General features: G+C 62.9%; 1 protein-coding gene across 1 annotated transcript; it reads right to left on the bottom strand.

The window, feature by feature from the left end:
* Positions 1-503: 503 nt before the first annotated feature.
* Positions 504-11,367, bottom strand: SHOX (SHOX homeobox). The gene is made up of 5 exons (XM_058713505.1): positions 10,140-11,367; positions 6,879-7,087; positions 3,097-3,154; positions 2,930-3,018; positions 504-1,381 (listed from the first exon to the last, which is right to left on the bottom strand). The coding sequence occupies exons 1-5, from the start codon at positions 10,417-10,419 to the stop codon at positions 1,136-1,138; spliced, it is 882 nt and encodes a 293-aa protein (XP_058569488.1). The 5' UTR covers positions 10,420-11,367; the 3' UTR covers positions 504-1,135.
* Between the last annotated feature and the right edge of the window lie 4,513 nt (positions 11,368-15,880).

Here is a 15,880-nt window from a genome sequence, read left to right as displayed (position 1 = left end):
AGGCCCCCGGTCTTGCTCGGCCCACGCCAGACACCCCCCCTCGGGTTTGGCGATGGGCCCCCAGTTGGCCAGGCCCGCAGCATGCAGGAGGAGGGTAATGCCCTTGGAATTCCGAAGCTCACGGGGTCAAGAGTGCACGGCTATTTTTTTTTTAAATCTATAATATTTACAGTATTGCACTTAACTGCATTTCACCAAAGTTAATGCTGCATCAGTATCATACCTTAAAACCACCCGCCCCTGTGTCTCTATGCAAGTTATTTGCGTCTGAATTCTGTAAAACAGCAAAAAAAAAAAAAAAAAAATCATCAATTCGGGAATCAAATGCTGGAAAAGTTATAAAGTCGCCTGTACTATGGCACAAGGAATCCTAAACTCGGTGCTTTGGGGCCAAACATGTGCGTGAAGACCGTGCTCGTCATTCAGGTTCAACCCCCTCCCTCCCCCCCCCCCAAAAAAAAACGGTCCCAACCTGGGAGAACCAGGTCTCCCCCACCCCCACCCCACCTTGTGGAGGTCCTCAGACGCGGTTCCTTATTGCTGCAGAGTATGGCCCCTGCCTGGCAGGCGAAAGTCCACATTGAAATCCATACCCGTCCTGAACCTCCTCAGACGAAAAAGCAAGTTCGTGGCAGTGAATAAGAGTGTTGGTATCTTCAGCGGAGACCAGCCCCAGATCTTTTGTTTAATAGACTCTAAGATCTTCCAAAGGCGAGTAGGAAGCCACATGCACAGGGTAGGAACGCCGCCGGCAGCACAGGGGCGCACAGGAGCGCACGGGGGCGCACAGGAGCGCGCGGGGCGCACAGGGGCACACAGGGGCTCCCGGTGGCGCAGGGTCCCAGGAAGTGCAGACAGCGCGGCAAAGGGCTGGGTGGTCTGAGCGTCACCTGCGTTCTTCCGCACAGTCTCTGCGAGGGTCTGGCGGGGTCGTGAGGGCCCCGGAAGGCCCCCTCCCTAGGCCAGTGGTGGGCCCCACCCCGGGCTGCCCCGAGCGGGGAGGCCGCTGCCCCAGGGCCCGCGCGCTAGCTGCAGGGCGTCCGTGCGAACCTTCGGGGGGCGCGGAGGGGGCGCGTGCAGGACGCAGCGTGGGCGGGGTCGTGGGGTCGGGGCCGGGCGCGGGGCGGGCGGTGGGTCAGAGCCCCAGGGCCTCGGCGTGCTTCCGCGCCTTGAGCCGCAGGTCGGCGATGCTGGAGTTTTTGCTGTTGCTTTTGGCGGCGGCGGCCACGACGGCGGCGGCGGAGGCCGACTCGGCCAGGGACGCGATGGGCAGCCCGAAGGGCGGCGGCGGGAACATCAGGTAGGGCGCGTGCGCGGCCAGGTGCGGGTGCAGGTGCGGGTGCGCGTGCGCGACGCCTTCCAGCTGGAGCTGTGCCTGAACCTGGGCGGGCAGAAGGCGCAGTTAGGCTTTGTGTGCAACGGGACGGACCCTGGGGCGTCCGTTTCTGGGGAGTCGTAGCCCCCTGCCCCCACCCCGGGTACCACCATCGACTCCTCTGCGCCAGCCGGGAGCGGGGGGGGGGGGGGGGGTCGCAGCTGTGCTCCTGGCACGCGTGTCCGCGGGGGGCACTGGCTGCTTTGCGCCGTGGGAGCTGGAGAATCTGAACAGAGCCCGGCACCCACCCACCCCCACCCTCCCGGTGGCGCCCACGCCCCTGTCCTCGCCAACATCCCGGTGTCTGCGGCTGGTTCCCCTCCTCACGGGAAGCTCAACTTCTCTGAACTTGTGACTTGTCCCCACTCGACCTCTGGACTGCGGGGTGCTGGCCTCCTCTTACCCCCCTCCCCCGCGGGACGCCTCTGAATCCCCCCCCCCGCGCCCCAACAGCCTCATTGCAGCATAGCCTCAGGGCGGACCCCACTCTGGGCTGCATTGCAGGTCGTGTGAAGAGACTGCCCTCCCTGGGGAAAGACGTGTGCCCAGGCGCGGAGTGGGTGAGGCCAAGCAAGAGAGGGACGCAGGCCCTTACCCAGCGCAGGCGCCGCCCTGGACTCCCTTCGCGTTTGGGCACCTTGAGTCTGACGGCACAAGGCGCCAGCGCCCCGCTCTGGCTAAGGGCCCTGTTTATTGACCCCTCACCACCTCTACCCGCGCCCTAGCTGACCCACAGAGGCCCGTAGCAAACACAGGTCCAAATATAACCCCAGGCCTGCTCCCTGGAGCAAAGCCGTGCAGGGCGCGTGGTGAACACGCCTCCGCTCTGCCCACAGCACCCCAGCTCCGCCAGCCCCTGCGCTCACATATTCCCCCAAGGTGGGGCCCCAACCCGCGCGCCCCCAGGTCCCGCGCTGGCTGGCGCGAGTCCGGGGCACGTGCGCCCTGCGCTCTCGCCCGGGCGCCCGCGCCTCGCCCCAGGCAGGTTCCACCATCCACCGGTAGCTGCTCCGGAGCAGAAGGCAGCCCTCGGGGGGTCTCCGGAAACCCTAGACGCCCACGCCAGGCAGCCCTCAGCGCTGGGGCCTCCCGACTCCACTTGGAGCCGAGCCCCGATGACCCCGGCTCTGAGGTGGAGAGGGAGGCCCAGGTACAGGAGAGGGGCGGGGGACGCAGACACCTCACTTGAGGCTTGGGGCAGGCGAGGTGGGGGGCTGGGTGTAGACGCAGGGCCTCCCGGCCAAGTACACCATCCTCGCGCCCCACCCCCAGCCAGGCCGCCTGGGTGGGTGGGATTTTTTTTTTTTCACTCCGATTTGATTTTTGTAAAATTGTGTTTGGGTTTAAACCCTGGCCCTCCGCAAGGTGACTCTTGGAGTTTTACAGTGTGATTTTAATACGTGCCAACGGCTCCATAAATGCCCCCTTGTAAAAGCGCCAGCCTTTCTTCCGCGGGGGCGGGAGCGGCGGGGGGGGGGGGGGAGGAGGCAGGACGCCAGGGAGGCGGGGAGGTGGCGGCCCCCGCGCGGCTCAGAAGGAAGAAAAACGGGCTACCTGTTGGAAAGGCATTCGGAGGGCGCCCATGTTCACGTAGGGGGCCACCCTGCAGGCGTCCAGGTGGCTGGCGGTGCCCAGGATAACGCCTGCAAGGGGAAAAGAGGAGCCGTGAGGGCCGCCGAGGTCCTCCCGTGTCTGCACGCGCTCCCCACCTCCGCACCCACCTTTATGCATCTGGTTCTCTTGCTTCCGGCACTTAGCTCTCCGGTTCTGGAACCAAACCTGAGGACAGAACAGAGACACGCGCGCGCAGCCCCGTGAGCCCGCCGGCCTCTTTCCCTCCAGGAGGCTAGGCGCACGGCGGTGCGCGCTCCGGTGCCAGGACACCAGGGTCGCAGTCGGGCTCCCTCCCGCCCCAGCCACACACCCCCCACCACCACATAGCTGGCCACCTAGAGCTGCGGATTCCCAAAGTCGATTCTGAGCCCTGCCTGTGTCCCCCCCAGGTGAGGATCCTTGACGGCTCATGTATTTAAAGCAGAGAAGTGCGCGCCAGGACGGCGGGGTGGATTCGAGAACTTTCCAGGAGCAGTGGACGCCCTCTTCCACTCTGCCAGGCCCCGGGAGCGCCTGATCGTCCTGCTCGGAACCTTAGCTGCCCGCTAACGGGGCGCACAGATGCACAAAGAGCTTCCAATATGACCCCCCCGCAATTCGGGACAATTCGGGACACCCTGAGTCCAGGACCCTCCGCGTCCCCAGTGTCCCTCATGCCCTCCTTGGAAGCCTGGAGGGTCCCAGTTAACAGTACGGACTCCTCAGCGTCCTGGATCCGGAAACACCGGGTCACCCCGACGACTGCGGCCACCGGCCTCTCTTGCAAAATGTCTCATTCTTGGAGAAAGGGTATCCGCGGAACCTTCCCCAGTTCAGCTCGATTCGCAGGCCTGATGTCAACATTTTGGAGCAAAGGACGCCCCACCAAAGTCCCCCCACCTCGTCCAGACAGCCCTGGTTCTTGAACCCCGTGGCCCCCAAGCTGTGCCTGCGGAAATCTGGAGGCCCCTCCGTGCAGTTTTAGCAGCTAGCTGATTGTTCCTAACTGGCTTTCTCCCGCAGCTTTCCTGCCGCCCTCACTGGCACAGTTGTTGCAATGACATCAGGGGCCTCGCGGAATAATTAGCACAAAGAAAGCCTTCCGTTTGGCCAAACCGCCCGGACAGCTCGGCCCCGCTGCCCCCGACCCTGCACGGGGGAACCTCACCAAACCCGGGAGGCCAGACCCAGCGGAGACTGTAAGAAACCTTCACTCTTCCTTCCCAGACTCTTCTGAGACAGCTTTTTATCCACGGCTGAGCCACCGCCCGCCCGTTTGAATCGGCCTTTCCGGAAGGCTCCAAAAGCTCGGCCCCGCCAGGCTACATACGGGGAGCTTGGGAAACTTTCAGCCTGTTCCCCAAAAAGCAGTCCCAAAACGGTCCCTCTGACCCACCCACCCAGCAAGGTGAGCTGCACCAAGTTTCACTCCTGTGCAATCCCTGCGTCCAGAGCCGTCCTCCCCGCACCACCCCGGGCAGTCCAGACGGACGACTGCACCCCGGGGGGGGGGGCCCCTCCGGGGCTCCTCCCTCTCCTGGGGGTGCCCTACTCGGTCCTCAGAGGGGAGACCCAAACCAGGCGCAGGAGACAGCAAATTCTGCACCCACCCCCCCACCAAGGGCATTTTTCAAAACCAGAATCCTATTTAAACGTGGAAAGAAAGCTGTTCTCCCTTCAGCAGGGGTGGGGGGCGGGTGGGTGGAAATAACATTACGATGAATAAAAGTGATGAATTAGCCGCTGCGTGAAGCGATAATAAATCAGTCTTGGGGTGATTCACGATCAATTCGAATTAGTCCTGAATATGCTAAGGAGAGCTCAGTGCACTGGTTAAACACTTATTTCTTCATTAAGGACCAGTCACTGATTTCTTTCACAAACGCTGTAATCTGATTTCCTTTTGATTTCCATTACAGACAGTGAATAATGACATTTAATTTAGCTCTGCGCCATAAACCCAAAGATATTTGTTGTAATTAAATTACCGCCTGGTCCTGCGCGTGGTCTCATAACTTTCGATTATAACCCTGACAGCTGGGTGATACGAGGTCCCAGTACACGACTAAAAATAAAAGGTTAATAAGGACCAGCGTCCGTAGGATCCCCAATTTATGTACAGCACATTTCCGCACTAAATTGAAACTCTACCTTCCTAACGGCACGGGACGGGCTGTGCCCAAAAGGGACGACCCAGAGGGTTCAGGCACAGGAACAAAACACAGCTCCTTCCTGACCCCCTGCCTTCGCCGCCCGCCCCCTCGCCCTGGGCGCGCTGACCCATTCGTTTTAACTAATTGATTTTTACGAGCCCCTTTCCCCCTGGTGTTGATTCCCTGACTCTGTTCCCCGTGGCCCGCACAAAATTGTCTCTCCCATCCCCGTGTTTGTTTTTATTATTATTTGCAGTCGTTAAGTTTTAATTCACCTCTGGATGGACAGCCACTCGCGTCCCTTCTCCTCCTCCACACAAATGCCCCCCCAGCCCCCCCCCTTGATTTTAGGGTTTTCTCAAGAGCTGCAGACACACGAGAACGAGTTTTCTGCCGGTGGGTCCCTCCTGCTAAGGTGCTGCGTGTAATAGACTGCTCAAAGAAATAGTGTAGAATTAAATTACAAGTAATTTATTTTTATAGAAACAGTACATCAAGGCCTGGGAGATATTACAGATCCCAAGCAGAAAGACACCGGGAGATAACATAAAAGTTGATGTCCCCCTCAGCGAAAGTTTAATCTTTTCATTAATTTATAGGGGGAATGCCTATCCATCTTGCCCGAGAAAGGTGGCCAGCGGGGAAGCCACTCTGGGCCCTGCCAGCCGCCTCCCCGTGCGGGGGCCGCTGATGCCCAAACGCACCGGATGCCCCCCCGCCCCCGCGGGGGGGGGGCGGGGAACAGGGTGGCCAGAGCTGCTGTGCGCCTGGGTCCCACCTCGCAGGGAGGCTCTGTCCCCGCTGGCTGTAGCCTAGAGCCGGCCCTACACGATTGCCTTGCAATCCTAAGAAACCCTTCCCTCTGCAGCCACACGGAAACGCGGAAAGGGGGCTGGGGACCAAAAACAATTTTCTTTTCCAAATTAAAGATTTCGTAAGACACTATCTATACCACACGTTTGTATTTTCGTTTGGAAAGTAAACTCGGGGGAGGGTGGGGACTGGTGTTTGAACGTGTTGATATTCCAACCCAACGGGGGAAACCCGTGCGTTCAAAGCCAAAGCCCTGCGCTTTTTTTTTTCTTATGCCCGCCCCCCCCCCGCTCCCCGTTTGGCAATATTAATTCCGTGTATTTAAAACCAGTCCCCAGAGCCCCAGGGATGCTGACCCCTTCTTCTCTCCGCCTGGCGCGCTGCTGTCGTGCCCAGAACCGTGAGGAAGGACGGGAACCTTCCAGGCCCCGGGCTCCCAGGCGGGGTCAGCATTCGGAGGACGCGAGCGGGAGTGAGTTTTTGCTACCGTGCCCCAAAAAGGCATAAATAAATTTAACCTAGCGGCTTGCCACAGCGTCCCCTCCGCGCACGTGCCGCGCACGCCCAGGGCCCCCGCAGACACTGGCTCGCCAGATGGGGCTTTATGAATTCATGCGCCCGCGCCCCCGCCCCCCGCCCGCGCCCGAGCTAATCCGGCCCCGCGCGGGCGTCAGCCGCGCTCATCAAGATGCCCGTGTGCGCGACTCCCCCCACCTGGCCCCTCGCCTCCCCTCCCTGGAGGGCAAGGGAGGAGGCTGCGGGCCGCGGAGAGGAGCTGTGCAAAGAGGTGAGGTCAGATCCCAGTGCCTGAGCACCTCCAGGTGGGGAGGGCGACCGGCTCAGGCGGGGCACGCGCCCTGGGTGCGAACCGTGCGACCTGCGCGCACGCGAGGGCCCTGGGCGTCTCCGAGAGGGTCTGCGCTTCGGGGCTGGGGGGCTCCTACCTGTACGCGCGCCTCCGAGAGCCCCAGGCGCTGGCTGAGCTCCTCGCGCATGAAGGCGTCGGGGTAGTGGGTCTCGTCGAACAGCCTCTCCAGCTCGTTGAGCTGCTCCAGCGTGAAGTTGGTGCGGCTGCGCCTCTGCTTGAGCTTCGTCTGCCCGTCCTCGTCCTCGGACTTGACGTCCTCGCGCTTGTCCTTGCACTCGTAGATGCCTGCGGGGGCAGCGGGGGGCGCAGGGCTGAGGGCGCAGGGCTCCCCGGGCCGCCCCCGCCCTCCCCGTCTGCCCAGAAACACGGCCGCGCTGCGCGGAGGTGCAGGACCCGGCGAGCACCGCGTGCGCGCCTGCGGACGAAGGGGCCCCGGCGGGCAACGCGCCCTGACTGCCTGACCAGCCCACCCCTACCCAGGGCTGCGTCAGGTCGATAAAGCAGACTCGAGGGGCAACCCACGCTGTTTGGTAATAACTCGGGCATTGGCGGCGCTGAATTTCTCGGCCTAATCTCGGAATGGTTTCCTCAAGGTTCCCCTTTGCGCCTGTTGACATATGGACATAGCCACATAGCTTAATCTCTCTCTCTCTCTCTCTCTCTCTCTCTCTCTCTCTCTCTCGGAGTGGTGTGCGAAATATTATTTTAAGTCAAACAAGTTTGGGGAGAATCGCCCTAGTGTGGGTCCCGCGAAGGGCACCGGGCGCACCAGCCGGGTAAGAGCCTCCCTCCCCACGCGGGTGGATCTGGGCCGTGCGGGCCCCTCCCTGGCCTCTTTTCTCACACCACACTCACACCCTCACGCTCAGCCCGGTGCCTGGGGGCGCATCGCTGAGCAAGGTCCCCAAGCTTACTGGCCTCCCGCTGCCCCCTCTGTCACATACATCCGGCGATGGGGCACACAGCCACCAGGGCACCAAGCCTGGCACTTTCTTACTCCAAAAATTAGGAGAGCGTCTGTGTTTCCTGGCGGAGGGGACGGTAGGGGGCTAAGCGGCAGGCAGTTATAAGGCCAACATTGGGAGTCTAACCCGGAGACCTTGCCTTCCCACCTGCAGCAAAGGCAGCCCAGAAATTGAAAATAACGTGATCACCCCAAAGCCCGGCTGGCGGGAGCCGTGCCTCCCGGGCCCCCTGTGTCTCCCTGTGCTTTCCCTCTGTCACAGATCGTGCCGGGCACAGCCACAGAGCACCTCCGTGCCCTCCTGACTGGCCCCGGTGCCCAGAAGGGGCTAGCCTTCAGGAGGCCCGCCCCAGGACCGCAGTCCTGAAGGTCTGGAGGCAGCACGCACAGAAGGCCTCTCGGTACCTCAGCCCGGAGCCTCGCCAAGCAGGAAGATGCGGAGCAGCCGTGGGGACAGGGGACACCCCCGGGGATCCCCGAGCCGGCTGGACACCAGAAGCCAAGCCCCGAGTCTGCCCCGACAGCCTTCCCTCAGGCCTTCTGAGCACGGGACGCGGAACCCCAACTTGGCTTTGAAATCCCCTTTCGCCTCCGGAAAGCGTTACATGTGCAAACCAGCACCCCATTTCTGCCCCCACCGTGAATCCTGTCCTGGAGGCAGCCCTGATCCTTCCTTCCCTTCCCGTCCCTGAAGTCTGACCCCAGGGACGGATCCCAGCTGAGCAGCTGGCCTTCAAAGGCCTTGAGAACCCAGGGCGGGCTCTGCAAAATCCACAGCTCAGCGGGACAGGCCGTGCGGGAGCCCAGGACCTCCGGGTTTCTGCAGGAACCCGAAGGTCTCCCACACCACACGGTTCAAGCACCAGGGACGTCAGTCCTGGGTGCTGGAAACCTCTGACCTTACGTGTGGGCCCGGAGTGGCGTGTCCAGCCAGGCCGTGTCTCCGTGAAAGCAACCTCTGCATGAATTGCATGTGCCCTGCGGGGTGGGGGGGCTGAACCCCAAAGTAAGACAGGCCGGGGCCGAGCGTCCCCAGGCCGCCGGCAGTCAGGGGCTCATGTCTAAGCCTCCAGCTTCCCTGGGTCGAGGCCTCAGAAAGATATCTGGGGCATCCCCACGGTCTCAAGGCCGCGGCCCAGAGCTCTGCCATTCAGAGATCCCAAGTGTGGGGTCCCAGCGACCAGGACACAGGGGCTTCACGGGGCAGGGCTGGCGGGGGTGGTGAGGAATGTCCTCTGTAGGGAGGCCCTCCTGACCTCCCCCAACGCTGACACCGTGTGCACCAGGGGGCGAAGCCGCTGTGTTTCCTCTTTGCAATGAAATATAGGCATTTGTAACAGTTTTACGCTGTGCCCCCGCCCAGAGAAATCCAGCCAATTTTACGCCACTGATTTGCCGCTGCTGGTTGCCCTGTTTGTACGGAGACCCTCCCCCCGTTGGGACCACCCCGTGCCCGGCTGGCAGAGCCCCCCAGAAACCCGCCGGTTCCCCTCCTCCCCCCCATTCAGCAACAGGGCGAACCGCGGCGAACGTGGCTGGAAAAGCAGGAAGGAAGGAGGCCCAGGACGCGGTCGGCCCCGCAGCAGGGCCGGCTGTCCTCTCACAGCCTGGGGTCGGGAGGCCCCGCGCGCAACGGCCAAGACCTTCCCGGGAATCCTTCCCTCCGCGTCCAGACCCCGGCCACCTGCGGGCACGCGAGTGGTTTTAATTTGCAGGCCCGCGTCAGCTCCGGGTTCAAGGGGGAAAGTTTCCCCTAAGAGGAAACTGAGCAGAGAGGTTCAGCGGGCGCAGGACGCAACGCTCCCTCCGGGACCAGCGGCCGGCGCGTCCTCAGCGCCGGCCCAAGTCGGACGCTGGGGCAGCGGGGGGCGCTGGGCGCTGGGAGAGACGCCTGGGATCTGTCGTGTGTGCGCTTGGGAGCAGACACTAGACAGCCTGGCGGGCGGGCGGGCGGGCGCGCACCCAGCGGCCCTACGGCCGACCCCGCTGTTCGGGCTCGTCGGCCCGATGAACTCCGACCCGGGAAAGTTCCCGCGGCGACGCCCGGCGCAAGGGCGCCGGGGAAGCCGGCCCGCCAGCAGCGCGCGGCCCCGGCCCCGGCCCTCGCTCGCTCGGCTTCCCTGCCTCCCTTCCTCTCGGGCTCCGCCGCCGCGTCTTGGCGTCTCCTTCCTTTCTTACGAAAACACTGGCGACGGGTGGCCGGGGCCTTTGCGTGCGAGCGTGGCCGTACATTCAGAGTTGGGGGCGGAATTCTGGGCGAGCCGCGGCCCCCGGGGCCTCCCCGCGCGCCGAGCCAGGGCCAGGCCCGCAAGCGCGGCGGCGAGGAGACGCCGTCCCCGGGAGGGGCGCCCAGCCGCGCCCCGGCGAGCTTACCTTCCGCAGCCCTCCCCGTGCCGAACTCTTTCAGTTTGTCCTTGTCGCTGTCCACGTGGTCCTTAAACAGATGCACCGGGCAGTGGCCGCTGCCCTCCGTAAGGTCCTGGAGGCTGGACTCCGAGCTCCCCAGCTCCCGGGAGCGCGCCAGTCCGCTTTCCAAAACTTCCCTGTACGTGATCGAATCCTTCTTGCCGCCGCCGCCGCCGCCGCCGCCGCCGCCGCCCTCCTTGCTTTTCTGGTCAAAAGATTTGGATACAAAAGCCGTGAGTTCCTCCATGGCTGCCCGGGGGCTGCGGGGTCCGCGGGGGGCGCGGCGGGGCTGGCCGGGAGCCGGGCTGAGGTCCGCACGCCTCCCCGCGCGGAGAGGACTGTCCGTGTGAGGGTAGATCCCTTCTGGTGTTATTTATGCCTTTCAACTTGAGATCTCACTATTTATACACCGCTACCTCGGCCCAGCCCCCCGCGCTCCCTGTCTACAGCAATTAGGGCGCCCGGATCGGCGGCGGGCGCACGCAGAGACGCTATCTCTCCCCCACCTCCAGTCCGGCAATTGGCTTTCTTCTCATTTCATCACTGTTTGGCGTCTGTGCACCTCGGTGTGGGGACCAATTTTTGCAGGGAGAGGGAGAGAGCGCGCGCGCGCGGGCGGGCGCAGGCGCCGGCGCCCCAAACAGGTACCCGCATCCCCTCAATGGCTGGCGGAAACGAAACTCGAGGAGGAGTTTACGGATGGTCGGGAGGTCCCCGCCGGCCCCGCGCCCCCGGAACGCGTCTCCGCAGGATGGGTCCCCGCGCGGCGACGCGGAGACGCCGAGGGCACCCCGGGCGACGCCGACGCGCGGTCTCACGGACGACGGTCGAGTGCGAGTCGGAGGGAGATGCGGTGGGATTTCGGGCTCGCTGCTGCCGGTGCGCGCGGGGTGGCCGGGACGCGGGCGGAGGGCCGCGGAAGGGGGAGGAAAGGGCCCACGTCGACCCCAGCGTGGACGCCGGAACCTCGGCGGCGGAGGCGGTGGAAAGCGGCTCGCAGACCTCGGAGGAGGGGCCGGCGTGGCGGAGGCCGGGGACCCGGACGCTGCCGGGGGCCGCGGGCGTCTGCGGAGCGCGGGGATCCACACGCGGAGAAACGCGCGCGTCGTGGGGAGACCTGGTTTGTACACGGCGGCCCCTCGGGCGCGCGTCAGCCCCCGCGCGGCCGCACCCAGAGCCCTGCACTGGACCTGGAGGCCAGGATATTTATTGGGGGGGGGGGGGGGGGACTACGTGTACTTGGGGTTGCGCCACGCTGCTCCTCGCTCGCCCCTTCCCACGGCCCCTGTCCAGGGTGCACGGGACGACCTACTCTCTCGAGGGCAACACGAAAGCATTTTACGACCCCGGAAGTCAAACGCGTCCTGTCCGCACAACTCCGTCTGCAAATAAAGTTGACTTTACCCTCTTCCCTCTTTTATCTACAACATCCCCCGCCCCCCCAACCCCGGTTCCCCTCCTTGCCCCCTCCCCCACGCCTGAGTGCGGACCAGGCTTCTCGGGGAGCTGAGGGGCAGGTGGGGTGGGGGGCTGGGGGGGGGGTCTTGGAGAAGATCCGTGCGCACGTTCCGAAGGCGGCCCCCGCGCGCTGGGTGTGCTAACCGGGACCCGGGATCGGGGTCACCCCCGGCGGTACCCGGGGTTCGCCACGGCCCCGCAGCGCTCTCCTCCGGTTGGAAGGAGAGGGAGACCTTTCTCCGCGGCTCCTGCGGCCTGCGTCCAGGCACTCGGGGTTCGCTGGGGAAGGGGGGGGCTCGATCTGGGAGGGGCTGCGGGTGTCCGACCCGCGCGACTGGGACAGTAGGAGGAGCACAGGGCAAATGGGGGGGGGGGGGAGAGCGCTTTCCCCCGCGCCCCTCCGTCCTCCCTCCTTCCTTCCCTCTCCTTCCCTCCCTCCCTCCTTCCCTCCTTCCTTCTCTCCTTCTCTTTCCTTCCTTCATTTTTTCTTTCCTTCCTTCCCTCCCTCCCTCCTTCTCTCCTCTCCTTTCCTTCCTTCTCTCCTTCTGTCTCGTCCTTCCCTCCCTCCTTCCTTCCTTCTTTCCGTCCCTCCCTCCCTCCTTCCTTCCTTCCCTCCTTCCTTCATTTTTCTCCCTCCCTCCTTCCTTCCCTCCTTCCTTTTCTCCTTCTGTCTCCCCTCCTTCTTTCTTTCATTCCTTCCTTCTTCCCTTCACTCCCTCCTTCCTTCCCTCCTGCCCTTCTCCCTCCTCCCCTCCCTCCCCTCCTTTTCTCCGCCACCCCCACTCTCCCTGCATCCTTCCTCCGGGAGCTGTGCGCCCTGCGCCCCTCCGCGCGGCCGGGGCTGCTGTGTCCCGCGTGCGGCGGCTGGACCCGGGGGCCGCCGCGTCCTCCGGACTTCAAACGCGCAAGGCGAGGAAGCCCTCCCAACTTAACAAACAGGTCTTTGTCACCGCGGCCCTCTAATCAAAGCGGAGGCGCGCACATATCACACAGAATTACAAATAGCCCCTCATGCATTATGCATGCAGCGGGTCGGCGGGGGAGACGCCTAGGGCCCGCGCCCGGAGCGGGGGTGCGCAGGGCGCGCGCGGGTGAGGGCGCAGGGCGGCCCGCGAGTTGACAGCGCTTTCCTGGGGCTGCGGCCCCACCCTCACCCCTGCCACCATGCGGGGACCAGCCTCCTACCCGACAGGCGTCTGGAGACACCCTCGCCCGCCCCCCTTCCTCCCTGCAGAAGGAGCAGAAGAGGCGGAGGTGGGTAGAGGACACAGGGACCTCAGGCAGGTTGTGGGAAGGAGGCTCCGGGCCACACCACTTTCTCCAGCTGGGGGGGGGGGGGACAACTTCTTCTCCCACGTGTGCACCTCAGCCCCCCACCAGCCCCAGGTGGGGAGACCAGGTCCCCAGCCTCCTGGGGGTACAAATGTGCCCAGTTTTCCCAGAATCCTTCCTGTCCCTTCTGTACATCCCCAGGGTCCCCGAGGGCAGTGCAAGCTTGGCCCGAGGTTCCTCTGCAGGGGAGGGGGGTTTGAGGAGACCCGGATGGTTGTCCTCTCCTCCTAAGTGAGGTCCCACCCCTAGCTAGCGGGGTATCCAGCCCTCCCCCCACCCCCAGGGTCTGGCAGCCTCCAGGACTGTCCCCAACAGGCACCGGATAGGGCCTCTACATACACAAAGTCCTCAACCCTGAGAAAAACTAACCCTCCCCCAACACTGCTGCAACCCCCGTCTCCTTCCCACCCCACTGCAAACGCGTGGCTTCCCAATAACCCTTCAGAAAAGAAGCACGGCCCACGCTGGGCTCTTGGCTCCCGTGGCAAGGCCTGGCCTGCTCCGGGAGCCGCCGGCCGGGGAGGGGGGCCGCCTGTCCACAGAAGCAAACTTGGTCTTGCTGGGGAGCAAAGAGACAACGTCCTTCTCCAACTGTTGGGGACCCCGGAGTGTGGGGTCCCCCGAAGCCCCTCCCCTCCCTGGCCCTGAGCCCACAAGGCCCCCTGACATGCTCTCCTTCAAAGACAGAGACCGGAAGATAGCTAGGAGCTGTGTTATTTTTCATAGTTTAGGCAGTGAGTTTTTGTAGCACATATTTGTGCTAATTCAAGACAGCGGCCGAGGGCTCCGGGTGGGCACGCTTTATGGAACGTTGCATTTGCACTTGTGCTCCTGCGTGGCTGCAGGCAGGAGGGGAGGCTGCCCGGGCCTCGGCACAAGGGGCGCCTGTGTGAGCCTCCGTACACCGCCCCCCCCCCCGAAAGACGAACCAGGAAGAAGACAGAACAGAGGTTTAAAATCGCACAACGTGTCTCGTGAGAACGTGGGTGCTTCTCTGTCTCCGGTGCGTGTTTTTGTCTCCCCCAACTCGTAAGGGAGGAACGGGTTTCAGGGAAGTTTTCGGATAGAAACGAAAGCACATCCCTTCCTAAAAGACACCAGCAAAAAAGCACAAGAGAATTTGTTGGCTGGGGGGGGTGGGGGTGGGGAAACCTGCTTTCTGGATGGAAAGACAAGTTCCGAGGTGCAGTCGACCAAATCGTGGGCGGCACTCCAGGCCCCCGCACCCCGCTCCCAGAATCCAGGACGGATGCGGGCTGCCCCGGGGTCGTGAGCGCCAGGGGCTCCTATCCGTGCTGTTTCCTGCCCGTTGCAGCACACGGAAACAAAATGCGGTGAAAAGGAAGTAAAAATGCCAGGAGACCTTGTGCTCCGGACGAAGGAAGGGTCCTGGGCAAGTGAGACAAGGTTGGGGGGTCACCGACACGACCCCGCATCTTGGAGGCACCGTGGGGCCTCGTGGCCCAAATCTGCCGCGTGCTGTCCTGCCCGCACCAGCCTCCCTCCCGTCCTGGCGGGAGAACAGAGAGACCCTGGCCAGAGTGGCCCCAGGAGACCCGCGCCCACCGAGGCTCAGGGCTCCCCTCTCCCGGCACGCTGCTCCCAGAATCGGGGTCCACTCACACAGCATCGGGCCTTCCTGAATTGTTGCAGACCCCCAACCCCGGGGAGGCGGCCCAGTGCTGGAGGGCAGGCCTGCCCCGTCTGGAGTTGCTGAAGCTTGTGAGCCTCTGTACCCCCTGGGGACCCCGGCAGGCAAGGCACAGGGGTCACGCTTTCTGTCCAGGCCCAGCAGCCCAGCCCGCGTCCCCCCCCACCAGAAACCCAGGAAGAGGGGCCGTGAAGGCACAGCTCACCCCGGCGCCCGGCCGGCCGCGTGCCAACCGGGCCCCCTCCGGGCCACACCAGGTGCGGACTGACCCCGGGAGCGGGAGCGGGTGGGGGGGAGGGGCCGGGACAGGGACTCCGCAGTTTTCGATCTGACAAAGTGATCTTTCTGCGTGCGACGTAGGTAAATCGTAACAAACAGAAGCTGCTGTTAAGGGCTCTCTCCTTCTCTCTGACCGTCACCATGCCAGGGGAAAAGGGGGCCATGAATATTCAAATATTTGGTATTTCGTTTACTTAATTAAAAGACGCGGCTCGGATTTTTCACGTGTTACAGCCCAGAAAACACAGGGACCCCTCCCCACCCATGAAATATGTATACGTATCGATCACGAGTGCAGCATTTCACGGACGTCCTCACACATTTCCTAGAGGGGCTCCTCTCCCCCCCCAACCCCTCCCCCCACCCCCACCTTGCAAATTTAGAAACCTGCATTTGCACACGCCCTCCTACGCTGGTTATTGATTTACACACACGTCCGGGTTTCAGACGCGGGGCTAGCAGATTTTCATCACGGTGGCCCCGTTAATGCAGCTCCTGAATGGAACTGAATGATCCCGGCCACACGTATGCTACCCCACGGGCCGGATTCGCTCTCTCCTCCCCAGAGAGAGTTTTCCAGGGTCCACCCAGAACGCGTCCTTTCCGCTCTGCTCCTGGGTTGTTCCTGTTGTTTTCCTACTTTGTCTGACTTTGGCTACAAAAGCCCAGAATTCACGTTGTAGGGGAGGGAGTTCCAAGATAGCCCTCAGGAAATGCTGTTTGCTTCTGATGGGATTTTCTTTTTCTTTTCCTTTCTTTCCTGCTTTTCCTTTTTTTTTTTTTTTTTTTTTAATGTCCTCGCCGTGTACTTTGTAACATATGGTGGGCATTAAAACTCTTTGCTTTCAGATTTAATCGCAGGACCCTTGGTCTCTGTTTTATTGAAGAAAAACATTATTTTTGCGGGGAGCAAAGCAGTCTCTCACCACCGCGACGGACCTCTGAACAGGGCCGTTTTCTGGAAGCCTGGGCCGCACAAACAATGGGG

This window comes from Neofelis nebulosa, chromosome X, assembly GCF_028018385.1.
Source record: "Neofelis nebulosa isolate mNeoNeb1 chromosome X, mNeoNeb1.pri, whole genome shotgun sequence".
Lineage (NCBI taxonomy): Eukaryota > Metazoa > Chordata > Mammalia > Carnivora > Felidae > Neofelis > Neofelis nebulosa.
Note: the sequence above shows the minus strand (reverse complement) of the source record. Positions and strands in the feature narration are given on the sequence as shown.